The sequence below is a fragment of the Anolis sagrei genome, chromosome 3, assembly GCF_037176765.1.
Source record: "Anolis sagrei isolate rAnoSag1 chromosome 3, rAnoSag1.mat, whole genome shotgun sequence".
NCBI classification, from domain to species: Eukaryota; Metazoa; Chordata; class Lepidosauria; order Squamata; family Dactyloidae; genus Anolis; species Anolis sagrei.
This window is the reverse complement of record NC_090023.1, coordinates 153,445,794-153,473,733: the sequence shown is the minus strand read 5'-3', so window position 1 is coordinate 153,473,733 and position 27,940 is coordinate 153,445,794. Positions and strand designations below refer to the sequence as shown.

Below are 27,940 nucleotides of genomic sequence, written 5' to 3'. Positions count from 1 at the left end.
TAAAAGGTTAAAATAAGAATCAGTCACAAATTAACAAACCGAGCCTGACACAAACTACATCTCCTTGTCTACTAAAGTCACATTACACAGTGAGCAGTTTCAAAATTCTGGAATAAGGTGGATGACAGGAGCCCAAGTATTCAGAATGTGGAGCAGGGATCTGTCACAGTTATATATAAAACTAGCTGTACGTGCCACGTTTTGCTGTGGCCAACCTTCCCTCCCTCTTTCTCTCCTTCTTTTCTTTTCTTTTCTTTTCTTTTCTTTTCTTTCTTTCTTTCTTTCTTTCTCCTTCCTTCCTTCCCTGTTTTTCTTTCCCTTCTTCTTTTTTCCTTCTCCACCTTTTTCTTTTCTCACTTCCTTTGCTCTTTGGTTCCATCCTTCCTTCCTTCCTTCCCTCCTTCCTTCCTTCCTTCCTTCCTTCCTTCCTTCCTTCCCTCCCTCCCCCTCCCTCTTTCTCTCCTTCTTTCCTTCCTTCCCTCTCTCTTTCCTTCTTTCTTTCACTTTATTTCCTTCTCTCCTTCCTTCCTTCTCTACCTTTCTTTCTTTTCTTCATTGTCACCTTCCCTCCTTCTTTCCCTCTTTTTCTCCTCTCTTCCTTCCTTCCTTCCTTCCCTCCTTCCCCTTTTCTGTGTATATGTGTTGTCAGAGGCGGCCCTAGGTAATTTTCAACGGTAAGCAAACAGTATTTTGCCCCCCCCCCCCCAACCAATCATTGATATATATTTTCCATTCGTCATAGGAGTTCTGTGTGCCATATTTGGTTCAATTCCATCATTGGTGGAGTTCAGAATGCTCTTTGATTGCAGGTGAACTATACATCCCAGTAACTACAGCTTGCATATGTCAAGATCTATTTCCCCCCAAGAGCGCCTCAAGAGCACCCCTGGGCAAAATCAACTATACTGCAAATGCTTATTTTGCGTAATGGGTTGGGCCGCCCCTGTGTGTTGTGTGTGTATATATGTGCATATATGTGTGTATATGTTTATGTATATGTGTATATATGTGTTTGGGTATATATGTGGTTTTGCGTTGTAATGTCTTTTTGTTTTTTGGCTTGTAAGCCTCTTCCACTGTGTTTTTCAGTGTTTTTATGAGTGATGGTCACTTGTTGGCCTGATAGGTGCATTGTGTCCAAATTTGTTGTCAATTCGTCCAGTGGTTTTTAAATTATGTTAATCCCACAAATGAACATTACATTTTTATTTATATAGATGTCATAAATAGTATAACATTGATGTTCAGGATAGGGTAGATTTTACATCTAAATAAACAAATAGTGTCAAGACTTTCAGGAATATCACATAAGATTGTCCTTTACAGCGTGATTAAAAAACCCAGAGAAAGATGCATGTCAGTTGCGTTACACTTCTCTCACTTGGATACATCCAGCACAGCTCTTTTGGGCACATTCCATTCATGCACAGTATAAATAAATAGCAAACCTTTCCCCCTTTGCTGTAATAAAGTTGACCTAAAATAAGCTTGCCTGGGTGAGCGGATTCTGTGTGGAATTTGAAGGTTAGTTTGGTTTGTTATGAGGAAGGGAGGGAGGATGAGAGGCTGCTTAAGAAAACTGGTGGAGCCAGAAGAAACTGTTTCCTCCCAATTCTCCAAGCTGCCAGTCCAGCCCTTCTGTTTTTTTCTCTCTCTCTCTCTGCAGAGGACCAGTGTGCTGGGGAGGAGAGGCTGCTTATTTCTCTGCATCTGCTGAACCAGGAGAGACGCCTTCGGAGGGAAACTTTGAAACCATGCTTTACATTTGGCCTCTGCTTTTTATTTTCATGTTGAATACATCAGAAAGGCTGGGTAAGTGTTTCAAATCTTGGAAAGATTAGGATTTTTTTTTCTACAGGAAATGTAGAGTTAATGTGAAGTGTATTTATGTGTGCATCAACTCTGTGTAGATTGTATCTTTTATAGAGATAGATCTGCTTTCCAAAATAAAGTAATACTCTTAAGCTTTTGGCAATAATTGTAATACTGTCAACAAAGTGAGAGTAAGGTTGTGCTACCCAGAACCCAATACACCTTTGTGGATATGAATGTCACTTCAAGAACAGTTCATCTGGGGAGAACTACTTTCTAAATATGAAGCATATAAGATTATAAGAATCTTATAAACTTAATTCTTGGAGGTTTCTCCTCCCTTGGCTAATAATGCTTTGTTTTTCTCAGCTGAATGTTTTATAGTATTAGACGTGTATATAGATGGGGAAAATGTGTTCATAAAAATGTGGAATTTAGGAATGTGTGCACAGAAATGTTTTCATGATGACCTTGTGTTAGGTAGTGCTATTACTGTGGAATCAAGCCAAACTGAAGCACTGAGAGAAAGATTCAATCCTGTACTTGCCATCAAGTTCTCTCTAGCACCATATTTCAAATTATGTATTGTCGAAGGCTTCCATGGCTGGAATCATTGGGTTGTTGTAGGTTTTTCAGGCTATATGGTCATGTTTTAGCAGCATTCTGACGTTTCACCTGCATCTATGGCAGGCATCCTCAGAGGTTGTGAGGATCTCACAACCTCTGAGGATGCCTGCCATAGATGCAGGTGAAACGTCAGGAGAGAATGCTGCTAGAACTTGGCCATATAGCCCAAAAAACCTACAACAACCCATGTTTCAAATTATTTGGATTTTTTCCTTTCTGTTTTACTTACTGTTCAACTTTTGACAACCATACAAGTAAACCAGAAATACTATGGTGTGGATAATTTGGACTCTGGTATTCAGTTGTCTCTCTTATTTAATTTCTTCATAGCTAAACTTCCAACTTTCTAGTTGTTTTTCATGACACTTTCCATTTTGAGAAGTGTCTGAGCCAAGATTAGAAAATTTGCAAGTATGAGTATTTCAATGCAGTTTAAAAAATCAAATAGCCCCCAACTAAGATGAACATCAATAATTTCCCTTTTGTAAGCACCAAGGATTTAAAGTCATAGCCAGCATGGTCCACACCTTGGTTACATCCAGACTGGACTATTGCAATGCGCTCTATGTGGGGCTGCCCTTGAAGACGACCTGGAAGCTCCAATGGGTACAACGGGCGGCAGCCAGGCTCCTTACTGGAGCAAACTATAGGGAGCATACAACGCCCGTTTTAAAACAGCTTCACTGGCTGCCGATAAGTTGCCGAGCCAAATTCAAGGTGCAGGTTATGACTTATAAAGCCCTAAATGGTTCGGGCCCCACCTATCTTCGCGATCGCATCTCCCTCTATGAACCGGCGTGAACTTTAAGATCTTCCGGGAAGGCCCTCCTTTAACTCCCACCACCGTCACAAGCACGGTTGGTGGGGATGAGAGAGAGGGCCTTCTCAGTGGTGGCCCCTCACCTCTGGAACGCCCTTCCTGGGGAAATAAGACAGGCCCCATCCCTCCCCTCCTTTCGTAAGAGCTTGAAGACCTGGTGGTTTAAGCAAACCTTTGAGAACGACTAGTTTTAGCTCTGCCCCAGATTGTTGAAATTGGTCATATCTTCTTCTAGCAATTACCCAGGCCATTCTCTTCTGTTAGGCTCTGGAAATGTACAGCCATAGACATGTACAGCCATAGACTAATTTCCCGGGCCCTCTAAAATTGCAGTAGCCCGGCCCGGCCTTTTAAACTGCCTTGATCAGACATGATTATTTTAAATGTATGTGCTATTGTGGTTTTAATGCTTATACTGTTTTGTTAATTTTATGTTTATGCCTTTTTTCTTGTATGTATTGATTATGTTACTTGAAAACCGCTCTGAGTCCCCTTGGGGAGATAGAGCGGTATATAAATAAAGTGTTGTTGTTGTTGTTGCTGCTGCTGTCATTGCTTTTAGCTTAGTCCAGAGTACGATTTCCAAAGTCTAATACAGAATAGGCAATTTATCCTCAAAGGATAAGCAATCAAAAGTAAAATTTAATGAATGCAGGCCCAAAATTTTAGGCATGTTTAACATCATGTGTTGGATTGTTTCTGAAGGATGCCATATCCTTCTCAAGTTTGCACACTACTATTAGCTATGTTATTGATCTGCCTGGGCAATAATAGTGTTCTTTCCATAGAATAATATGGAAACAGATGCCAAGCACATTCTAAAAAAGGCAAATTAGGCACATGTTATATAGGTTTCATGCAGTGATCCCAATAAAAAGGTGTTTCTGTTGTTGCAGTTATCAGTTAGCTCTCTTTGTTCTGGATGGTCTGGCAATGGGAAAAAGTGCACCTGAAGAATGTCTCATTTCCTGCTGAAGTTTTGTTCAGCTAAATTAGAGGTTTATATTCCCAGTATAACCACAAAACCATGTTCTACAGGGTATCTGTGTTCTCCGTTTTCTTTACTCCCAAACTAACTTCACAGGAACACATAAAATTCTGCTTTTTTATGAGACAGGGGTCAGGTTTTTATGAAGACAAGTCACAAACTGGGTGAGCAAAACGATGGTGAAGGACTGGGCACTCTTTTATTCTGAATTTGCTGAATTTTACCTCTTGCAGTTATATTTTTCCATGGGCAAATCATTATTTTAAATGTCTTTTTTCTGTTCTTGAGGACGTGCAGCCAGTTTGGGAAAATACAGTTATAGTGTACAAGCTATAAATAAGTGATGTTATTAATATCTTCTCCAGGGAGTTCAGTTCTTACAGGCTTATTGGAAGGATTACAACAAAATAATGTATGGGAAGTGCTCTGAACACTCTCTTTAAACTGCTAAGTATTATTATAGGACACATTAGTGTGATCCATCACATGGTGAAGATGCATTGAAAGCCATTTAGTCCTCTCCAAAACAGTTATGTTTAATGTTTCTGAACACAGATTTATTTTCTAAGCATAAACAAGTAGAATCAGAGTAGACATGAAATTAAACAAAGTGAAATATTCTATACAGAGAAGATATCAAATAAAATTGAGACTGAGGAAGAGAGGGGCACTTAGGTGAGTTTTTTTCTTGGCTCATGTGCAAAAATAATTTAGTCAGTTTGAGTTCTAAAGACTTTGATGGAGAACAGAGGAAACCATTTCTAGCTTTAGCACAGGCAACCCAGTGCTTTTTGGCCATCCCTGTTGCTCATTGTAAAGAGTTGCAGTTTCAAATCTGGAGAGAGCGCGGATGAGCTCCCTCAGCTCCAGCTCCTCATGTGGGGACATAGGAGAAGCCTCCCACAAGGATGATAAAACATCAAAAGAACATCTGGGTGTCTCCTGGGCAGCGTCCTTGCAGACGGCCAGTTCTCTCACACCAGAAGCGACTTACAATTTTTTCAAGTCGATCCTGACACGACAAAAATAATAATAATTGTAAAGCCTCATCTGGAAGCAGCCATCATTAGGAATGAGCCATATCTGTTGAGCTCCCTATCAACCATCTGAACTGAGCACAAGCATGTTTCTCTTGTCAGGGAGGAAGCAAGCAGAGGAGCTGCCTGCTGCTTTGTAGTGAAATGTGTCAATTATTCCTGATTTTCTCATTGAAAATCAGGAACAGCCTTTAAAAATTGTCTAAATTCCAAGGTTACCTGGTACATAGTTTTACAATCCGGGCGTTACATCTATTTTTTTGTAAATTGGTTATTTTTTTCATTAGTCCGCATAAGCTCTGTACATGAAATATTCTCTCTTGGAGAGAATGACCTCAGCAGAATTAAATTCCCTCACTAACACTCACAGATTTGTTATTAGACATCAGTTCCCACCCTTGGCTGCAATCCACGGTTAAGAATCTTTGTATTTGTCAGATAAACTCCTACTTTATAGCTTCACAAGCCGAGCTCACACGCATAGAAGATTAGCCAAAGAAACAGCCTTCTCTGGATTTAGGAAAAAACCCATATTTTCTAGGGGTGCTAAAATTTTTGCCAGTTCTGCTCTAGTACTTTTACTTCAGAAGTGGACTGACATGACAGAAAAGTAGCATAGGAAGCTTTTACTAACATTGTGTTAAATGGGTGCTCGTAACATCATTTGCTCAATGCATGCACTAAGCCCCTTATAAAGCAGGGGCTTCCAATATGTTGTTGGACTACATCTCCCAGCATGCTCTTAGTCAGTGGCAGGCATGTAGCCGGGGGAGGGGGGGCTTGAGGGGCTTCAGCCCCCCCCCCCAAATTCTCATGGTGGTCCGCAAGAAGGCCTTACTGGTGCATTATTTAAACTGTTCTGTTTATTCATATCATGATCTGATCACCATACTCAATATATCCCATATGCATGGGGGTATTGGGGTAATGATACAAAAGGTTTGCTAGGCTAGACCCTCTTTCACTCAGACTCAGCCCCCCCCCCCGAAACTCAGCCCCCCCGAACCCCCCCCCCTGAAAAAAACTCAGCCCCCCCAAATCGAAATCCTGGCTATGGGCCTGGTCAGTGGTAAGGAATTTGGAGAATTACCATGTAACAACATATGGAAGGCTACATAGTACCCATCACTAGTTTATAAGCCAGTTAATACATGGCATCTTAGGACTTCATCACATGATGCTATGCAAGCGTCCTAGGATGCTTGCAGCACAACTAATCAATGGAGCCCCATGCTTCCCATCACATGATGTAGGCTCACCTCAGGCAGGGCTCCATCAATGAACTGGGGTGCAAGCATCCTATGAGTTTGTACCCAGAACACAGGAGGCTTCCCGTGTTTCATTGGAAATCACGTGACCCGCATGGGAGGAAGCCACAATGCTTCCCCACATGTGATAGGGAAATGTCACTGCCAACGAGACTGGGTGCAAGATCCCAGGATTGCCCAGCTGCTGTGCCAGTTCACCATGGAGACTATCAAATCACTCCATGGGACTTCATCAATGTGATGAGGTCCTGTTGTAAAGGCTTCCAAGGAACAAGAAGGACATCTTGGAGAGAGGGTCCCTTCCACACTATATAGTTACAGCACTGTGATTCCACTTTAACTGCTATGATTCTATTCTGAGGATCTGCAGTGTAGGGTGAATTCTCAGCTGTAGAACTCAAATGCCTAACCAAACTACACATTATAAACTTACATAAAATGTATTGTGATAGTTCAAGTGGGATCTTAGTGCTGTAAATGTGTACCATGAAAGAACCTGAAAGGTTTGGAGAACTGGCTGAGATGCCATCTTCCCAACACCTTATCCCAGAAGGAGGTTGCTACCTGATTTATTTATTTATTTGCTATATTTATATACCGCCGTTTCTCAGCCTAGCCGGCGACTCAACGCGGTTTACAGCATAATATAACAATCAACAGTAAAAAAGTTAAAAGCATAAAAAACATAAAAAACATAAAAACACAATTCATACATCAATACCAATCCAGTTCGACTCTTAACTAAAAACGTGATCCAGTTCGTCATCCATGTTGCCAGTCCTTTAGTCAGTTACCATTCGTTGCATTGGGTTAACCAAATGCCTGCTTAAACATCCAGGTCTTCAATCTTCTTCGGAATATCATCAATGAAGGGGCTGATCTTACCTCCAAGGGCAGGGCGTTCCATAGTCGCGGGGCCACCACAGAAAAGGCCCTGTCTCTCGTACCCACCAGCCGCACCTGTGAAGCAGGCGGGATAGAGAGCAGGGCCTCCCCAGAAGATCTTAGGGTCCTGGCGGGCTGATAGGCCGAGATACGTTCGGATAGGTAAGTTGGGCCAGAACCGTTTAGGGCTTTAAAGGCCAACGCCAGCACTTTGAATTGAGCCCGGTAGCAGATCGGCAGCCAGTGGAGCTGGTGCAGCAGAGGAGTTGTATGCTCCCTGCGCTCCGCTCCCGTTAGTATCATTGCTGCCGAACGTTGGACTAGTTGGAGCTTCCGGGCCGTCTTCAAAGGCAACCCCACGTAGAGAGCGTTGCAGTAGTCCAAACGGGATGTAACCAGAGCGTGGACTACCGTGGCCAAGTCAGACTTCCCAAGGTACGGGCGCAGTTGGCGCACGAGTTTTAACTGTGCGAATGCTCCCCTGGTCACCGCCGAAACCTGGGGCTCCAGGCTCAGCGATGAGTCCAGGATCACACCCAAACTGCGAACCTGCGTCTTCAGGGGGAGTGCGACCCCATCCAACACAGGCTGTAACCCTATACCCTGTTCGGCCTTGCGACTGACCAGGAGTACCTCTGTCTTGTCTGGATTCAATTTCAATTTGTTCGCCCCCATCCAGACCGTCACAGCGGCCAAGCACCGGTTCAGGACCTCGACAGCCTCCTTAGTAGCAGGTGGAAAGGAGTGACAGAGTTGGACATCATCCGCGTACAGATGACATCGCACTCCGAAACTCCGGATGATCTCACCCAGCGGCTTCATGTAAATGTTAAACAACATGGGAGACAATATTGAGCCCTGAGGAACCCCACAAGACAAAGGTTGTGGGGTTGAACAGGAGTCTCCCAGTAACACCTTCTGAGACCGACCCTCGAGGAATGAGCGGAGCCACTGTAAAACAGTTCCTCCAAGACCCATTCCCGCGAGGCGTCTCAGAAGGATACCGTGGTCGACAGTATCGAAGGCCGCTGAGAGGTCCAGAAGCACCAACAGGGACACACTCCCCCTGTCGAGCTCCCGGCGCAGATCATCCACTAAGGCGACCAAGGCTGTCTCAGTACCGTGCCCCGGCCTGAAGCCAGACTGTGCCGGATCCAGATAATCCGTGTCTACCAAGAATGCCTGGAGTTGTGAGGCCACCACACGTTCCAGGACTTTGCCCAAAAAGGGGAGATTGGAAACAGGCCGGAAGTTGACGAATTGAGTGGGGTCCAGTGATGGTTTCTTCAACAGCGGTTTTATTACAGCTTGCTTTAAGCTGGCTGGAAAGATGCCTTCCCGGAGGGAGGCATTAACCACCACCTTCACCCACTCGGCCAATCCCCCTCTGGCCTCCTTCAGAAGCCAGGATGGGCAGGGGTCTAGGATGCATGTGGTAGCTCTCATTCCTCCAAGCACCTTGTCCACATCCTCGGATTGAACCAATTGAAATGAATCCATCAAAACCGGACAAGCAGATGCTCGTGTTACATCCTCAGAGACTGCCGTTAATATGGTGTCCAGACCAGAGCGGATCAAAGCGACTTTGTCTGCAAAGAACTGAGCAAAGGCTTCACAGCGAGCTGCCGAGTCATCAGGGCACCCATCCTGAATGGTGGGTTTTAACAGGCCTCTGACAACTCGGAACAGTTCGGCCGGACGGTTCTTTGCAGACGCAATAGTGGCCGCAAAGAAGGTCTTCTTTGCGGCTTTTATTGCCGCGGCATATGCCCTTAAGAAGGACATAAACCGTGTTCGATTTGGCTCGCTCGGATTCGAACGCCACACGCTCTCTAGTTCCCTCTTCTTTCGCTTCAACGCTGCCAGCTCCTCAGTGAACCAAGGAGCTGGTTTAGCTCGGCTACTTGAGAGGGGACGTTCTGGAGCGATCGTGTTTATTGCCCTAGTCATCTCCCCATTCCAGAGAGCGACCAGGGCATCAACAGGATCACCAACCGAGGCGGCAGGAAATTCCCCAAGAGCCGTCAGGAATCCATCCGGATCCATAAGCCTCCTGGGGCGGACCAACTTAATGGGTCCTCCACCTCTGCAGAGGTTAGGGGGTGCAGTTAATCTAAAGCTGACCAGGTGGTGGTCGGTCCATGGCAACGGAGAGATGGATAACTCCTCAACACCGCCACCTTCCTCCCATCCCTGGCAGAAAACCAAGTCCAATGTATGTCCAGCACTGTGGGTGGGGCCAGATACCTGTTGGGACAGCCCCATGGTTGCCATGGTAGACATGAAGTCCTGAGCCGCTCCCGATAGGGTGGTCTCGGCGTGGACATTGAAGTCCCCCAGCACAAGCAGCCGCTGGGACTCCAATGCCAGGTCCGAGATCACCCCCGCTAGCTCAGTCAGGGAGTCTGTAGTGCAGCGAGGTGGACGGTACACTAACAGAATCCCTAATCTGTCCCGGTCACCCACCCTCAGGTGGACGCATTCAAAATTTGTTGACTGCGGGATGGGGGCCCTGGTCAGAAGAATGGAGTCTCTATAGATCACTGCAACCCCGCCTCCCCGCCCCCCGGATCTTGGTTGGTGCTGCACGGAGAAACCTGGCGGGCAAAGCTGGGTCAAATTCACACCTCCAGCTTCGTCCAGCCAGGTCTCCGTGATGCACGCCAGATCTGCCCGTTCATCCAGGATTAAATCCTGGATGAAAGCTGTTTTGCCATTGACAGATCTGGCGTTCAACAGCACCACCTTCAATCCGGGGGGACCGCCGACCTGGTTACACCAATTCACCATATCAGGAGACCGAGTTGGAGTTACTAATGTTGTTGTACGATCCCTAGGCCGAATTCGAGGTCTCCTTTTCCCGTATCTCCCCATCCCCACCACGACTTCTATGGGGGCTCCCCGACCAATGGAACACCCTCCCTCCTCCATGACGCAGTCTACCTTCCTATTTTCACCCCATGCTTCACTGCTGGTTATATGATTTATCACCGGTTTAACTCGCACTGGGATCTCCAATTCACTCCCCTCCTTACCTCTCCCGCAGGCAGCTAACAGCAGTGTTACAAGATACCAGGAGATCGGAACTAGCATGGGTGGTAGATGTTAGCAGTCTCAATAAAGCTACCAAAGTTCGTAAAGTGCAGCTTGTGGTTGTATAAATCTTACAGTTCTTAAAGTGCAAAGGAGGATAGTAACACTCACACTAAAGCTACCAAAGTTCTTAAAGTGCAGCCAGTGGTTGTAGCAACCTCCCAGGTCTTAAAGTGCAAAAGGTTATTGAGATTGTTCTAAAGTGCTAAAATAAGGTGCGTCATGGAGGAACCCCAATTTCAGAAGCTAGGGACTAGCACCTGGATAGTAACCAATACAGTACAGGATAACAATTTAAAGTGCTAAAGGATTAAGGTGCTGATAATATAAAGTGCTAGGATTGTACAAAATAACAGCACCACCTAATCTGTTGGTAGAGATGTTAAGACACACAAAATCAAGGCAATGAACGACTGAAAATGGACCAAAAGGTGGATTGGTATTGGTCCTTCCGGAGATAAAGCTAGTGTCCGCAAGGATGATCAACGGCCGAAATCGGCCTGATGGTAAAGGATGGACACGCAGGTGGACAGCACAGTAAATTGAACAGCACAGCGGTCGGCACAATAGATTGAACAGCACAGGTAGTCGGCACAATAGATAGTTAGTCAGCACACGTCGGACAACCAAGGTCGGTCAGCACAGCGTTGGCCTAAAGTTGGTAGCGTCGATGGCATACACAGTTTGGCCCCAGTGATGCTCTGGAGGGGTGCGATAACCGCACCACGAACCAAGATGGCGGCCGCGTCAAGACCTGGGGCGACAACTCAAGCCACCCCGGGGTCCTAGCGCCGCACGCCGACAAGGCCAGCAAACTGCGAGTTATCCCGGCCCCAAAAGCTCCGGTCGACTAATCTGTGGTTTGGGAGGGAGCGTGCTCGGACCCAACTAGAGGTGGGCCTCGCTCCACCTCCACTCTTCTCTTCTGGGGAGCCGACTCGCACGGCTGAAGCAGCCAGATGTCCGAGGCTGCAGCTGGAACGCAAACCGGCTGGGCCGAGCAGGAGGGGGCGCCGTGGGTGAAAACAGCCCTCTCGGAGGTCAGTCTGCCAGCCCGCTGGGCGGCCAAGCAGCCGAACAAAGCCTCCACTTCTCCGTCCAGGTACAACGTCCAAGCTAAGATTATCGAAGCTGGAGACTGGAGGGTGTAAGGGGGTCCAGAAGGGGTCCAGTAGCTGGGAGGTAGGGAGCTTGGGGCCAACAATGGCGGTGGCCCAGTTGTCTTCTCCTTTCCTCCTTCCCCGTTTGTTCGTCTTCTTTCTCCGACGCTCCCCGAAAGGTCTCCAAGCTCACTTTCGTGACCCTGGGAATTACTGTTTGTGTGGGGGCGGTTTTTTTTAGGAGTCCAAAAGGGGAAATAGAGCCAGAATAAGGTAAATTGAGGCCCCTCTCTTACCCTGGGAAGAAGGTTCGCTGCTTACCACGCCGCCATCATTTTGAGTAATTTGTAGTTTGTAGTTTGCAAATAGTTTGACTTCAAAGAGCTCCCATTCAAACAAATACTTTACTCTTATGTCCAGTCTCTATGGGTAGCTTATTCAGCAAGTTTCCTTTCTGTGCTCTTTGCTCTTTCTTCCCTCCGTTTCCTTTATCTCTCTTTACTTTTTGTTTCTTTGTAACTCCAATTAATTAATCTTAATGGAGGCGGTAAGCCGCAATACCATCCCATTAGGTCGGCGTCCTCATTCCGGGTCTTATCTTCAAGGTCTCTCGTTGCCAGTAGAGGTTTCCAAGGAAACCCCCCCTCGCTGCGTGCCTTGGAGGAATGCCAACACACTTTATCTGTCGTTGTTGGGGGGTGATATTACTCCCCCGACCCCTTAGGTGAGGTTTCAGCTTTGGAGCTCGAGGAGCTCAGCAAGCTGCTGCAGCCTCCATGCTGCCTCCACCGGAAATCAACAACTTGAGATATGTGAGAATAAATACAGAGCAAATTAAATTTATATTTAAAGAACAATCAACGCATCTCCTTTCAGTAAGATATCAACATACCAACATAGAGTATTGATTGATCAGGTAGAAGCTTGGTCAAAATCAAGACAATATATGTAACATCCCCAACTTCATACATAATTTGTATGACATGGGTCAGGCCCGTAGCCAGGATTTCGATTGGGGGAGGCTAAGTTTGTTTCGGGGGGGGGGGGCTGAGTCTGAGTGAAAGAGGGTCTACCCTAGCAAACCTTTTGTATCGTCCCCCCAATACCCCCATGCATATGGGATATATTGAGTATGGTGATCAGATCATGATATGAACAAACATAACAGTTTAAATAATGCACCAGTAAGGCCTTTTTGCAAACCACCATGAGAATTTTGGGGGGGGGGGAATGATACAAAAGCCCCCCCCCCCCCCCCGGTTACAAGCCTGACATGGGTAATACGCATTGGGCTCATGCACCCCTCCTACCATACCAACTTTGTTGCAGTTATCCTTGTAAGTTTGTGAGGTGAGGAGGAATGAACAAAGAGGTGTGTCTGATATTTGTCTCAAGTTTCTAGGAATGTTATATTGGAACTAACTTACTAGCTTTCACTGTAAAAAAAAGAAAGGTTTAAGAATTTTATTGGTCATAGGCATGCAATTCCTTCATTTTACATGCAACACTCAATTCTTTGTTTTCTAGAATTATGGTTCCCTTATCTTACATGATGCATGAAAAACTAGGATCTGAAATTGGTGATGTTTTACTAGCATAATGAAGAGCAGAAGCATTTTAATCAAAATAGTAAAATTGAGGCCAAAAGCATATGCTTTCTGTACGCAATGGCACAAGAAATAACAAGCAGATGTTGATATCACATGTGGAAACAGTTATTCTGGTTGCACAGGCTGTATGTAGTTTTATATCATAGAGCTAGAAGGGTTCGTTCTTAATTATAATAAACTCATATTATTATGCTGCATGAAAATAATTCCACAGTCAAATATGTCATCTACCTTTCACCTCATCCTCTTATATTGTTGAAGAAAGAAGTCAGATGGCATGGTACAGTTGTTAGAATCAGCCATGGAAGACTCAAGTTAGTTTCTTATGAACGCTCACTGACAGTTCCTGGGTCAGTCACACTCTCTCAACCTTCTTTAGAGGGTAGTTGAGATATGTGATAGATCCTTTCACCTAGGTTGACCCCAAGACTCCGATCCCCATGAATGCTGCACACGCGTGCACACACAGAATCATAGAATTATAGAATCATAGTTGGAAGAGACCTCATGGGTCAGCCATTCCAACCCCCTGCCAAGAAACAGGAAAATTGTATTCAAAGCACCCCTGACAGATGGCCATCCAGCCTCTGCTTAAAAGCCACGAAAGGAGGAGCCGCCACCACATTCCAGGACAGAGAGTTCCACTGCTGAACAGCTCTCACAGTCAGGAAGTTCTTCCAAATGTTCAGGTGGAATCTCCTTTCCTGTAGTTTATTTATTAAGGGGTCCTTTTTGGCAACCATGTAATTTTGTTCCCTGTGATGCATAGCATTGCAATAGAGAAGCGATTATAAAATCAGAAAAAGTATTACAATGAGCATAGAAAACTGTCATATTAAAAAGTGGAAGCAAAATATAGAAAAATGGTACTTTGAAATACGTATTTTTTCCTACACAAAACATCATCTTTCTGTTGCAATAACATAGCACATTTATATAATGTATCACATTTGCACACCAATTTGATATAGGGCAGCAGTTGCAGCATGGGAGGGGAGGCAAGACATATATGAATAAAGTACAATAACATTGTTTTGCGTGCCTTCAAAGTTGTGGAACAGGAAGATCAGGTAAAGAATAAAGTGGTGAGGCAGTGTGAGGCAAACAGATGAAAGGAGGAAGGCAAGGCAACAATGAAAGAGATATCACTCCCCCAAGATGGAGTGTTCATTGCTTCTAGCGCTCTACCTCACTTTGCCTAAGGAGTATTATCAATGAGTTCATGGCAAAGAGAGAGATGAAATTGAACTATGTCAGTGTTTCTCAAACTGTGTTCCTTCAGATGTTTTGGACATCAGCTCCCACAATTTCTGGCAGTTGGTAAACTGGCTGGGATTTCTGAAAGCTGAAGTCCAAAACACCTGGAGGAGTAGAGTTTGAGAAACATTTCCATATGTTTTTGTTTACACCCCTATCTCTTACTAAAGTCACAAAGGAAGCTTCCTGCTCAGATGGATTTGAATTGGGGTCTTCCAGGTCCAGAGCTCTAAAATCTATAGAACACAGTTCTTTTTGCCTTTTGCAGATTTCATTATCCACAGATTCAATAAAATGGTCTCCCTAGGAATGTCTATGTTCTTCACCGTGACTCTGTGACCATCTTCCTCCAGTCATATTGAAGGACCTTGAAATTTCTAGAGAAAACACCTTTTTAGGACTCTCTAAGGTTTTCCAATGCAATTCTGTGTTCAGCTTCCAAGAGTTGACCATAGAGTTGTGTTACCTCTCATGTGAAAATTAAAAAACAATGTCTTTATTTGCATTTTTTTTCACTTTCATGAGGGCCCTCTGTACCTAATCCCAGTGAATGTAGTGGAATGGCTATACAATATTTCTTTCAGGTCAGTGCTAGCTGTATACAGGTAGTTCAAAAGCTAAAACATTTGCAGATGAGAAATGCCACAATTAAAAGTGCATAATTTGCATATTATGCAACATAATTTATCTGGATTTAGAGAACTGAGACATGGCAACCTACATGCTCCATATACTCTTCATACTAAAGTGAATCCTGCCCAATCTCTCATAGCAATATCCTGTCAAGTCTAGAATGGCGGGGACAAGAGACAGGGCCTTCTCAGTGGTGGCCCCTCAGCTATGGAATGCCCTTCCTACAGACATTAGATCAGCCCCTTCCCTGTTAGTATTTTGGAGGAAATTGAAGACCTGGTTGTTCGAGCAGGTGTTTGAAAAGGCAGTGTAACGAACATAGGAATATGGATTAATTGGATGATGAGATTGGATCTTGATTTTAACTAAGAGATGCTAATGAGATGTTTTATTGATTTCATAATGATTGTTTATTATTTATTTATTTACTTACTTACTTACTTCATTTATATACCGCTTTTTTCAGCCCTTGGGCGACTCAAAGCGGTTAACAATAGCAAAATTCAATGCTCAACATCATTAAAACAGTTAAAAACAGTTAAAACAATGACATAATAAACAATCAATTAAACATAACTATAACATCTCATTAGCATCTCATAGGTAGAATCAAGATTCAATCTCATAATCTGTTGTTCCATATTCCTATATTCAATACACTGCCTATTCAAATGCCTGCTCAAATAACCAGGTCTTCACTTTCCTCTGAAATGCTAATAGGGAGGGGGCCGATCTAATTTCTGTAGGAAGGGCATTCCACAGCCGAGGGACCACCACTGAGAAGGCCCTGTCTCTCATCCCCGCCAGATGTATTTGTGATGCAGGCGGGACCAAGAGCAGGGCCTCCCCAGATGATCTTAACGTCCTAGCTGGTTCATATGAAGATATGTGTTCGGACAGGTAAATTGGGCCAGAACCGTTTAGGGCTTTATAGGCTAATGCAAGCACTTTGAATTGTGCCTGGTAGCAATCTGGCAGCTAGTGGAGCTGGCGCAACAGAGGAGTTGTATGCTCCCTGAGCGCCGCTCCTGTCAGTATCCTGACTTCCAAACGTTGAACCATTTGAAGCTTCCAAACAGCCTTCAAAGGCTATTATGCTATTGTTTAAATTGTTTTTAGCTGTTCTATGATGTTTTGAGCATTTAATTTTGCTACTGCAAACCGCTTTGAGTCTCCCAAGGGCTGTAAATAAATAAATAAATAATAAATAGGCCACAAAATAATAAAAAATACAGCATCTTTAGACAGACAACATTAGAAAAGAAAAAATTAAAGCCACCTGGAAGGCAAACATTCCTTCTGACTTCTATTAACTGGCAAGCAGTTGTGGATGGTTGCAAATTCAAACTCAGAACCCTTTTGAGACAACCACCTAGAAGTTCCCCTCTATTTTCCTTGGTTAGAAAGAGGGAACCTGGAAAAAGGCACTACAAAATTAAGTAATGAACTTCTTTGTAACTGGATAGTCTCCATTTTATAAAACTAGAAACATTTGTAAATTACCATCATTGGTAATTTTGTTTTTTGTATTAACATCTTAAATGGGTATGTAAAAAGTGGCCTTTTTCTTAGTCGGGGAAAACCTTATTGACATTTGTGCTCTTTTTTCCCTCCTCTCCTCCAGGCTCCAAAATAGTTTTCAAAGCCCCACCAGCGGTGTAGTTTTACGTTTCCTTTCAACCCAAATTCTCTGACTTTGAGACAAGCAAGTTCCACATAGTTTTGGTTTGCTTTCCTCATTCTGAAATGGGTGGGGGTTCTACAACAAACCTTTTAGGAGTTGTAAGCCTGGCCAAATATTTCAGAGACTTTTTTTCCTTGCTCTTTAACCACATTTTGTTTTTCTTCCTGGAAAGTCTTTAAAAGAGAGCTTGTGTTGCCTTTATGAGGAGACAGTTTCGCTTAGAGAAAAACAATGTGAAGGGCAAAATAAACAAAGTGAAATAAACAAAGAGCATGATAAGCATTTCCTTTTGGAGGAGAACCAGCCCTGCTAAGTGGAGAGGCATCTGCCTTAGACTATAAATGCATTTTGGGCTCCATTTCCATGTGCTGTGGAAAAGGAGTCCCACCTTGTTGTTGTTCATTCGTTCCGTAGTCTCCAACTCTTCGTGACCTCATGGACCAGCCTATGCCAGAGCTCACCACCCCCAGCTCCTTCAAGGTCAATCCAGTCACTTCAAGGATGCTATCCATCCATCTTGCCCTTGGTCGGCCCCTCTTCCTTTTACCTTCCACTTTCCCAGCATTATTGTCTTCTCTAGGCTTTGCTGTCTCCTCATGATGTGGCCAAAGTACTTCAACTTTGTCTCTAGTATCCTTCCCTCCAATGAGCAGTCGGGCTTTATTTCCTGGAGGATGGACTGGTTGGATCTTCTCGCAGTCCAAGGGACTCTCAAAAATTTCCTCCAACACCACAGCTCAAAAGCATCTATCTTCCTTCGCTCAGCCTTCCCTAAGGTCCAGCTCTCGCATTCATAGGTTACTACAGGGAATACCATGGCTTTGACTATGCGGATCTTTGTTGCCAGTGTGACAATGTTGCCAGACAGTGTGACAGTGTTGCCAGACTCTTTACTATTTTATCGAGATTGGACATTGTTCTCCTCCCAAGAAGTAAGCGTCTTCTGATTTCCTGGCCACAGTCTGCATCTGCAGTAATCTTTGCACCTAGAAATACAAATTCTGTCACTGCCTCCACATTTTCTCCCTCTATTTTCCAGTTGTCAATCATTCTTGTTGCCATAATCTTGGTTTTTTTTTATGTTTAGCTGCAACCCAGCTTTTGCGCTTTCTTCTTTCACCTTGATTAGAAGGTTCCTCAGCTCCTCCTCACTTTCGGCCATCAGAGTGGTGTCATCTGCATATCTTTGGTTGTTAATGTTTCTTCCAGCAATTTTCACCCCAGCTTTGCATTCATCAAGCCTTGCACATCGCATGATGTGTTCTGCATACAAGTTAAAAACGTTGGGTGAGAGTATGCAGCCTTGCCATACACCTTTCCCAATCTTGAACCAGTCTGTTGTTCCGAGGTCAGTTCTGACTGTTGCTACTTGGTCCTTGTACAGATTCCTCAGGAGAGAGACAAGGTGGCTTGGGATGCCCATCCCACCAAGAACTTGCCACAATTTATTATGATCCACACAGTCAAAGTCCCACCTTAAGTACCCTTATGTCATGTGATGGCCTCTGTGAGACTCCATTTCCAAAGTGTATGGAAATGAAGCCCAGAATCTGTGGGATGAAGTCCTAAGCCAACAAGCTCAATCCAACTACCTTCAGCTGAGGAAGGCATGGAGTTATAAATTTAACTCCAAATCCATCCAAAAATAAAACACAGAGAAAGAAAGATACACTTACTTGTGGCCAAATGGATCAGACTTCTTCAGGTTACCGATCTGAGGCTAAGACAAGATTGTTGAAAGATACAAGTCTTATATAAACTCTACTGAGCAGATTCTAGAACATCCCATAAACATCCGTTGAGCATGGACAAACAGTACAGAACTGAACTCAACAGTTTATTGACCAATCAGCCAACAGCTCAAAGGAAGAGTTATAAACAGCATAAAATGGCAGTTGGCACACACAAATGAGCTGCTACCATAGTTCTTTATACTTGGCAGTTATGAGGTTTACAAAACAACAAAAGTTGTGAGTCAGCAGCAGATCCCCAGGTATTCTTCCTGGTGGCTGATCTCTTTTCCCTCTGGAGAAGGAGAGGGCTGTACTATGCCATATTTATCATCCGTTGGTTCCTAAACTATTTAACTGCTTTCAGACTCAGTGGAGGATATTATCCCATCATACATGGTGAAGTAAGGTTCAGGGGTCAAGCCACTCACAAATGTGCATAGAATACAGATGTCTTATACCTGGGATAGTAAAATATCCAAACACAATCTGACGCTGGACATCCAGACTGTTTATTTCAATAGGGAGGGAGCAGACTTGAGTGAAGTCAAGGCATGGCTTTTTCAAGTCATGATCCCAGAGGCAAATGTTGCTTTCCATTTGATCATCTCTCCTATCCTTTCCACTGAACCCCTGAGAAAGTAAAGGGAAGATGCAAGAAATCTTAGCTGTACAACTGTTAGACACTGCTGGCTGACTAACAACTTAATCGGATGGGCAGGGGGAAAGTGGAGGGAACCCTCATACTCTGTTCCCTACTGTCTGTCCCCGTCTTCTGGGATGGCCAGCCACCCTATGTCTCTTCCCCATCTTTTATCTGCTTTCCCCTGCTTTCTCAGGTTTGGAGTTGGGTAACACCCAACTCCTGAAAATGGACTTCTGATTGTGGAAACAGAACCCCATGGAGTCCCACCAGAAGTGCTTTTATGCCATGTGGTGGTCTCTGTGGGATTCCTGTGGGCCTCCCTTTGGGGAGATGGTGGCGGGTTATAAATAAAGATTACTATTACTATTATTATTATTATTATATTGCGTAACTGAACTAAGTTTGCCTAGTCAGCAGTATAGCTTTTCCATTAACAAGGGCTTGATGGGCAGAAAATTTAATTTACCTCTTTACTATTTCTAAAGCAAGGAAACCAAATAGTGCATTATTGGCAACTACCATGTGCCGTTGGCTGCTGCAACCACAAATAATGTTCTTGATTAGTCAGGAATGCCAATATGTAAATAGTTACAGGACTATTGAGCAGCTTGATGATATAAAAGTCTCAAATCTGTTAGTCACAAGATGCGTAAGCAATAAGATATGCTTACTCAACAGTCAGTTCCCTTCTGGTAAGAAAGTTTTCTGGAGAAAATTCAATTTAATTGGATTCAATTTAAAAATTCCATTTCTGGAGAAAATTCAGTTGCTCTACATGTAGTGATAATGAAAGCACACACAGATATATATTTGGCACCCCAAGAAATAATTGTCTCTGCTCATACTTGGAAGTTTATGAATATATTCCAATGCAAAATATTCAGAGGAAGATTTGAAAGTGAAACAGCTTTTTTTTTACTTTATATTAATTTGTATTATTCACAAATTACAGTTCATTGTTATACAAAGCAAGACTCTATGTGAAACATTATTATTGCTTTTTCCCCCTCCTACAGTTGCTGCAGATCCTGTCATTGATCACCAAACAAACTCAGAACAGAGTGACTGGTGTGATAATCACAATACAATTCATAGGCGCTTAGATAGTGTACAAGAGGTAAGAAGATCTATTAGAACAATGAGGCATATTTATTCCTGCAAGCACTTACATTTCTTTGTGACCTTCCCCCAGAATTTTTTTTTATTTATTGAAAAAATGATTATATTTCAGTTCCGACAGCAAAATCAAGTCTTATTAATTTAAAAATTATGAATGTGATAGTATCATTGCATAGCAAAATTAAGGACAAAAGAAAAACAGTATCTTGATATATTGTCCAAGGCTTTCATGGCTTGAATCACTGGGTTGTACGTTTTTTGGGCTATATGGCTATGTTCTAGAAGCATTCTCTCCTGACGTTTTGCCTGCATCTATGGCAAGCATCCTCAGAGGTTGTGAGGTTCTGACAACCTCTCAGAATGCTTGCCATAGATGCAGGTGAAATGTCAGGAGAGAATGCTTCTAGAACATGGCCATATAGCCCGAAAAACCTACAACAACCCAGTATCTTGATACTTTTGCATCTTCCTGCAAGCAAGCCAGGCCTCAACTTTGGATTCTTCTTCTGATGGTGCTTACTCAGCAACAGACTATCTCAATCATAGACTCATAATGTTAAACTACATGTTAATATCAATCAACACAATTTTGTTTCTGAAAAAAAAGTTCAGTACTCATATCCACCAGAGGGCAGCACAAGATCAGAAATAATACCAATGTTTACACAAACTAATACTTCTTTTCATGTTGTGCATCAGCCTAGCATAAGTAAGCTCCCATTTTATTCCTATACTTTCAATCAAAAGGTTAACATCACATGTACAAAACCTGTTTATTTTTTATTTTAGAAAATCTAGGGTTGCTATTTTATTTGTCTTTACTTTAACATACTGGGAATGTAACACTTATGACGTATAGGATGGCAGTACAGAAGATTTGGAAAGGGTGAGTGGGGGGTTAGGAAAACACAATAAAGTATATGTCTGTGGACCTTGGAAGAACATTAAGTCCAACCCTAGGTGTAGAGTTACTGAGAACACACTGCTTCCCCATTCTACATATGCTATGAGATCTTTTTGTGTGTGTCAGGAGTGACTTGAGAAACTGCAAGTTGCTTCTGGTGTGAAAGAATTGGCCATCTGCAAGGACGTTGCCCAAGGAATGCCTGGGTGCTTTACCATCCTGTGGGATCCTTCTCTGACGTCCCTGTATGGGAAGTTGGAGCTGACAGACAAGACCTCACTCTGCTCCTTGAATTCGAACAGTCAACCTTTCGGTCAGCAGTTCTGCTGGCACAAAGGTTTAACCCATTGCGCCACCAGGAGCTCATGCTATGATTGTTATGATTCCAAAGAAATGGCACAAAAGAATGGTAGTTCTTCTGGTGACCATCAGACTAAGCATGTCTAAAAAGGGTGAATAAAGGCCAACAACGTTTCTCTTTCACCTGCACCTGTCTTAAAGCAGTGTGAACCAGACTAGCCAGCACCAGAGGAAGTAAGTTAGTATCTAGACCAGGGGTCCTCAAACTAAGGCCTGAGGGCCAGGTATGCCCCTCCAACGTCATTTACCCGGCCCTCGCTCAGGGTCAATCTAAGTCTGAAGTGACTTGAAAGCACACAACAACAACAACCCTATTTCATTAGCCCACACTTCCCATTGAAAGACTAATAAGTTTATATTTGTTAAGATTGTTCTTCATTTTAAATATTGTATTGCTTTTAAGTGTTTTTTGCACTACAAATAAGTTATGTGCATTTATGCTTTTTCAAATTATAATCCGGCCCTCCAACAGTTTGAGGGACTGTGACCTGGCCCTCTGTTTAAACAGTTTGATGACCCCTAGACTATATCAGTTCAAGATAGTAAAAAGCAAGACAGGAAAATAACAAATGAAAACAGTATCATATTTATATTGTTGTTGTTTCACTTGTTCCTGACTTCTGGCAACCCTGGAGTGGATTTCTTGGCAAGATTTATTCAGGGAGGGTTCCCTTTACCTTCCTCTGAAGCTAAGGAGGTACATTTTATCTAAGGTTATTAGTTAGGTTTCAATAGCCAAGTGAATAAATGAACTCTGGTATCCCAGCAACATGCAGATTACTACACCACACTGCTCTCATTTATGTTACAGGTCAAGTATCCTTTATCCAAAATGCTTGGGATTAGATGTGTTTTGAATTTTGGAATGTCCCTCTCCCTCCCTCCCTCTCTGTGTGTGTACAAACATATACAGACACATATACACACAGGCACATAATGAAGATGGGACTCAAGTCTAAATACAAAATTCATTTTTGTTTCATTATACAACTTATACAAATAACCTGAAGATATTTTCATACAATATTTTAAATGCATGTATGCATGAAACAACGTTTGTGTGTATTCAGCCATCACAAAGCAAACATGTCACTGTCTCAGCCACCCAAGTGGGCAATTTTGGAATATTGTTGATTTTAAAATTCTGGCGTAGGGATGCTGAACCTGAAATATCTACTAGGGAAAAATATCAAAGTATATATAAATCAGTGTAAATCCAAAACAAATTATAATTTGGATTTGTGTTAAGTTCACCCTAACCTGCTCAGGTTCAGTTGAATGGATCATGTCAACAGTTGAATGGATCATGTCAACCACAGGGAGTTGGTTGTGTCTAACTCTGTTTGTTATGGTTCAAGTGACCCACTCTTGGATTGGAAATACATTGCTGTCATTTTACTATCAGAATCTCTCTTTTCATTAGCAGGTAGAAAAAGCAGTTGACCAACTAGACTCTGAAGTCAATTCAATTCTCAATACCATCAGCAAAACAGCACAGAGTGTTCCCCTTGCTCCTGGAACTCCTCTGATGGATCTCTATGAAGGTATGAAATCACGGAGAGGTTGCATGAAACAGAGATGGAAACTTTTTGTCATGTCAGATTTTATATTGCAATTCCCATAATCCCATGCTGTGTGGGACTGATGGGAGTTATAGGCCAAAACATCTGTCAAGCCCAAAATTATCACTGCTGGTTTACTGGATATACTCAAGGATAAGACAACCTCATGTATAAGTTGGGAGCCAATATTATCAATTTTGATATGACCCATGGATAATTTGCGAGTCATTCTGTGGAGAAGGGAAAGCCCCAGTGTTACCTCACCCTTACCCACAGCCACCATTCCCTCAGCTCCTCCCCACATTTAGAAAGGCCAGAAGCAACATGACAGAAGAGAAAGTAGAAGAAGTAGATGCTTCTTTTAGGTTTTTCCAGCACAATATGAGGTCTTCTTGCCTTTTGTCACTCTGCTCAGAGAAGGGAATGATTCCTTTTTACAAGAGCTAAGTTAGAGTACTTACATTGGCTCATGGATAAGGTGACCCAAGGCCCGCCTTGTGGGAACAAGGGAGGGAGCCTTCTCCTCTGTGGCCCCCCGACTCTGAAACTCATTGCCCGGTGAGATTAGGAAAGCCCCCACCTTAGAATCTTTCAAGAAGGATCTCAAAACCTGACCTTTCCGCTGTGCTTTTGCAGAGTAACCATACAACTATACATTGCTGATCCCCCTCAACATTTGTCCCTATAGTACAGTGGTTCTCAACCTGGGGTCCCCAGATGTTTTTGGCCTACAACTCCCAGAAATCCTAACAGCTGGTAATCTGGCTGGGATTTCTGGGAGTTGTAGGCCAAAAACATCTGGGGACTCCAGGTTGAGAACCACTGCTATAGTACACTTCCCCCCACCTGTATGAATGCCTGTTTTTATGACCCCGTTTTTATGAGCTTCTCCCTCACAAATAATCTGCTCCATTCCTATCTCACCCTGAGTTTTTAGTATTTTATCTTGTACAAGTAGCCCGCCCACTTTCACTGTGATTGTAAATTATTTTTTTTCTTTTCATTGTATTTTTATATTTTTTACTGTATTCTCATGTTTTAGGTATTATATTATATTTTTGTTTTGTGCTTTGGTTTTATTTTATTGTAATGCGCTGTTGGGCTTGGCCTCATGTAAGCCGCCCCGAGTCCCCATTGTGGAGATGGTGGCGGGGTATAAATAAAGATTATTATTATTTATTATTGTTATTATTATTACTAAAATTTATGCATGAGTATATACAGTAGATCTACAAGTTAACATTCCACAGAAAGATTTTGATACATTCCTCCTCCACTTTCAATTGCAAATACTAGAGAGCTCATCACACTATAGAATGAATCCACTTTCAATCCGGCTTCTGCCTCTTGCAGAATTCTGGGGTTTGTAGTTTAGGGAGGAGCCTTTAACAGCCTCCCTAAACTACAAATCCTAGATTTCTGCAGGAGGCAGAAATCTCATTTAAAGTAATTTCATTATCTAGTGTGATGAAGCAACTAAGGTGTGTGCTTCTAGCATGGAGTGGGAACATCAGTCAGCTGCTTCCTGATCAACAGGGGAACAGACTCAATTGCTGCAACTGATGCAAGTGATGACTGTAGGATTGATCAAATGTATTGGGTAGCATTTTAACTATGGTGTTTATAGATATGTAAATCCCCAACAGGATTCCAACTATTTTTCTTTTCCCAAACCTTGTCCTCTGGTGAAGTGCTCTGGAGTATTAGAGAAAATAGTATGGGAGGTGTTGAAAATCAGTTCCCCCACTTTCTATTCATAGACCAACAACACCAAGAGCAAAATTACCATTCAACTTTGTTCAGTAATCAGTAATATCTTCTCTGGGAGAGATGTTTTGGTGACTTGCCACCACTGTTTCTGCTGTCTTTCTTTTTAGATCCCAGTTGAGCTCAAGAAGATGGAAGAAAAGCCCATTGTACACCTATATATCATCCACCAAAATCATTAACCCCGGCTGCACATCATATTTTAAAAACCAAACTGGTGTATTTACTCTTGGGATGGACTGTGTTTCATGACATTTCCTTCATGCTCAATACAAAATATAAAATCTGATGGTAATAATTAATGTTGGTTTCTCATGAAGATTTTGATATGTGTTTGTGTCACTGCAGAAAACCAAAATAACCAAAGTGCTAGTAAACTTAGGTTGGAACAGGAAAAGGGAAAAGTTAAGGAAAGTACTATAGAGTTTTTTCATTGTTACTGGAAAATCTTCTGTATGGCAAATGTAAAATTTAACTGGGTTGATGTTTGACTTACCAAGTCAGTAGTATGTTGATTTTGACATATCTATCATTAATAGGAGTTAAAACGGAGGGCAAATGTATAACTCTGTTATGATTCAAAATATTATTTCCTAGATATGGATTGCTTTGGTTTTACTACCAGACTATGTTATTTAAAAAGAAATCGAATACTTCCTAGTAGCATTTTCCTGCTGATCTTGTGGAGGCCCCTCACCCCAAGCTAGTGTCCCCTATGAAACTGGCATATGTCACAATGGCTTAGTAGACAAAGCTGCAACCAGTGAAGCTGGTTGCAGCCTTGTCTACTAAGCCATTGTGACATATGCTAGAGTCATAGGAGATTCTGGGTATTTTTATCTTCAGCCTACCTAGTTGTTGGGACATGTGCAAATACCAGCTGTTGGAAAATATGGCTAGGGGGTAGCATGTACATGTTGGACTTGAAAGCTATCCATAAGTATCTGCCATAATATAAGCAGAATATGTGACTTGATAGGGCCTTGGTCTGATCCAGCACAGATACTTAAGAAGGAAGGAAAAACAGGGGTGGCCTCCTTTTAATGACGTATGTGTAAACCCCATTCATTCAAAGCTAGGGAATGAGTCAAGGTTTATGTCTCAAACTATTGATCCATGAGACAATAAAAAGGGAGCTCACTGGTTGCACATGGGCATTTCTGACGTTACGGAACATTTAATAGTATTTGCCAAAATCAAATAACAGGCAGACAATTCCTAGCCAATCAGGAGGCTCAACCCTTGCATGAAAAGCTGCTCAGAAGGAAAAGTTAAATTATGGAAATTTGAAGTACAAAGACATCAATAAACTCAATAGCAGAGTTTATACTTAATGAAGATAATCGGATTCTCCCTCTTTTTGCCACTTGGCAGAAGCATCTTACTTTATTTCCTATACAACTGCCTGGAAATGTTTGTTCTTCTATTCTTAAACATGGAAGTCCTTCTTCAGTCACTGCCAATAGTTCATACACATATCCAATGTTTATATAAAGACCAAGACAGTCAATACTTGATCTCGTCCATGATGCATTCCTTGTATCTGAATATATAGTGTAATGCAGATGCAGTTGGAATGTGGAATTGTTCATTCTACAGGATGAAATACTGGCCTTGTTAGATTGGGACAATCTTTGGATATGAGGAATTATGAGATTCATGTATTTACAGTCTGCCATTGTTTAAACCACAAAGATCTAATGCCATAAGAAACACAATAGTGCATTTCTAAGAGGTATGTGCTAGAGAGCCTGGCTATGCCATAAGATAAGACCTACCTACGAAGCTTGTTTGTTGTTTTGGAAACCTGCCTCTAGGCTTCTCGGAGACATCAAACTGGTCCATTAAGAAGCAGGGAGGTGGTCTATGCAAATTTTCTCTTTATTCTAGCAAGACACTTCTTATGTGGAAGTGCTCCCGAGCGGAAACTAAAACTTTAGAGCAGTGATTCCCAAAGTGGGCGTTACCGCCCCCTGGTGGGGGGGGGGGACGGTAATGGCCACAGGTGCATTTGGGGGCGATGGATAACTGTAAGGGGGCAGTGAAAACATAAAAGAAAGAAGAGATTTAGAAAAATTGATTTCCGGGGGTAGGCCAAATAAGTATGGGAACCACTGCTTTAGAGTATGGGAATATACATTGTAGTATCACACTTAACACTCTAATAAACTTTATTTGGCTTACGTATCCCCCACCCCCAAAAGATTAGTCACTATTGATTTGAAACATTCAAAAACCAGCCAAATCTGAAGTGTTGGAAACAATGGTCACCAATGGTGAACCAGTCGTGCTCATTTCAAAAATTGTTCTTAGCACTCCTGAGAAAAGGGGAGGGGGTCTGAAGCATCTGGCTATGTTGCACAGATGGTGGTGAGGATATCATCATCATCTCAGACATCCAGGAATATAGCCAAATACTTTTCTGATTCTCTCCCTGTCTCTCCATCAGTGACAGGATGGTGGTCAGGGATGGGGGAGCTATTACAGCCAAAGGGAAAGTTCCAGGGATGGTGACCAGGGCTGTAGGACAGAAGCACATGTAGAACTCTTACACTACACTGAACTATATAGAACCAATGTTTTTCTTCTGGAGTGAAAATCAGGGGAGAAAGAGAAGAGCCAAAACTGTGTAATAACTGAACTCAAATGGACTATTCATGTATCTGCCTTATTACTGTTGCTGGGCAAGTTAGAATCCACTGCAGTGTTTTTTGTAGAAGTTGCCAAATAATAAGACTCATCCACAAAAACTGGGTCACTCAGCAATACTATTTGGCTTGAGACAAAACCCTTTTTCTAAAGAAATTATAAATGGCTTCGTGCAATTACCTCACAGAGTAATTTAATGGAAATCTTTAAATGGGTCTCTTGGAAGAGAACCTACATCAATGTACATATGACACAAACAAGTAAACTGCTTCAGGAGGCGTAGAAGATAGATGTCTTTATTCATATAAATCTGCTTAAAAAGATATATGTATTTGATTTATAAAGGCACAATTCAAAAACCACTGAGAAGGCAGGCTTTGGCATGTACT

The 27,940-nt window shown here is 42.7% G+C and overlaps 1 protein-coding gene across 2 annotated transcripts; it reads left to right on the top strand.

The window, feature by feature from the left end:
* Positions 1-1,666: 1,666 nt before the first annotated feature.
* Positions 1,667-25,204, top strand: PLAC9 (placenta associated 9). Of its 2 annotated transcripts, none has more exons than XM_067466971.1 (4): positions 1,667-1,812; positions 20,207-20,307; positions 23,000-23,117; positions 25,013-25,204. In XM_067466971.1, the coding sequence occupies exons 1-4, from the start codon at positions 1,755-1,757 to the stop codon at positions 25,021-25,023; spliced, it is 288 nt and encodes a 95-aa protein (XP_067323072.1). In that variant the 5' UTR covers positions 1,667-1,754; the 3' UTR covers positions 25,024-25,204. The 2 variants fall into 2 exon arrangements, with proteins under 2 accessions (XP_067323072.1, XP_067323071.1); XM_067466970.1 differs by having other exon boundaries at positions 22,997-23,117.
* Positions 25,205-27,940: the final 2,736 nt, after the last annotated feature.

Coding starts and splice junctions, on each gene's coding strand:
- PLAC9 (XM_067466970.1), top strand. CDS start 1,755: ATGCTTTACATTTGGCCTCTGCTTTTTATTTTCATGTTGAATACATCA. Junction 1,813..20,206: donor GAATACATCAGAAAGGCTGG/GTAAGTGTTTCA, acceptor CCCCTCCTACAG/TTGCTGCAGATCCTGTCATT. Junction 20,308..22,996: donor GCTTAGATAGTGTACAAGAG/GTAAGAAGATCT, acceptor TCTTTTCATTAG/CAGGTAGAAAAAGCAGTTGA.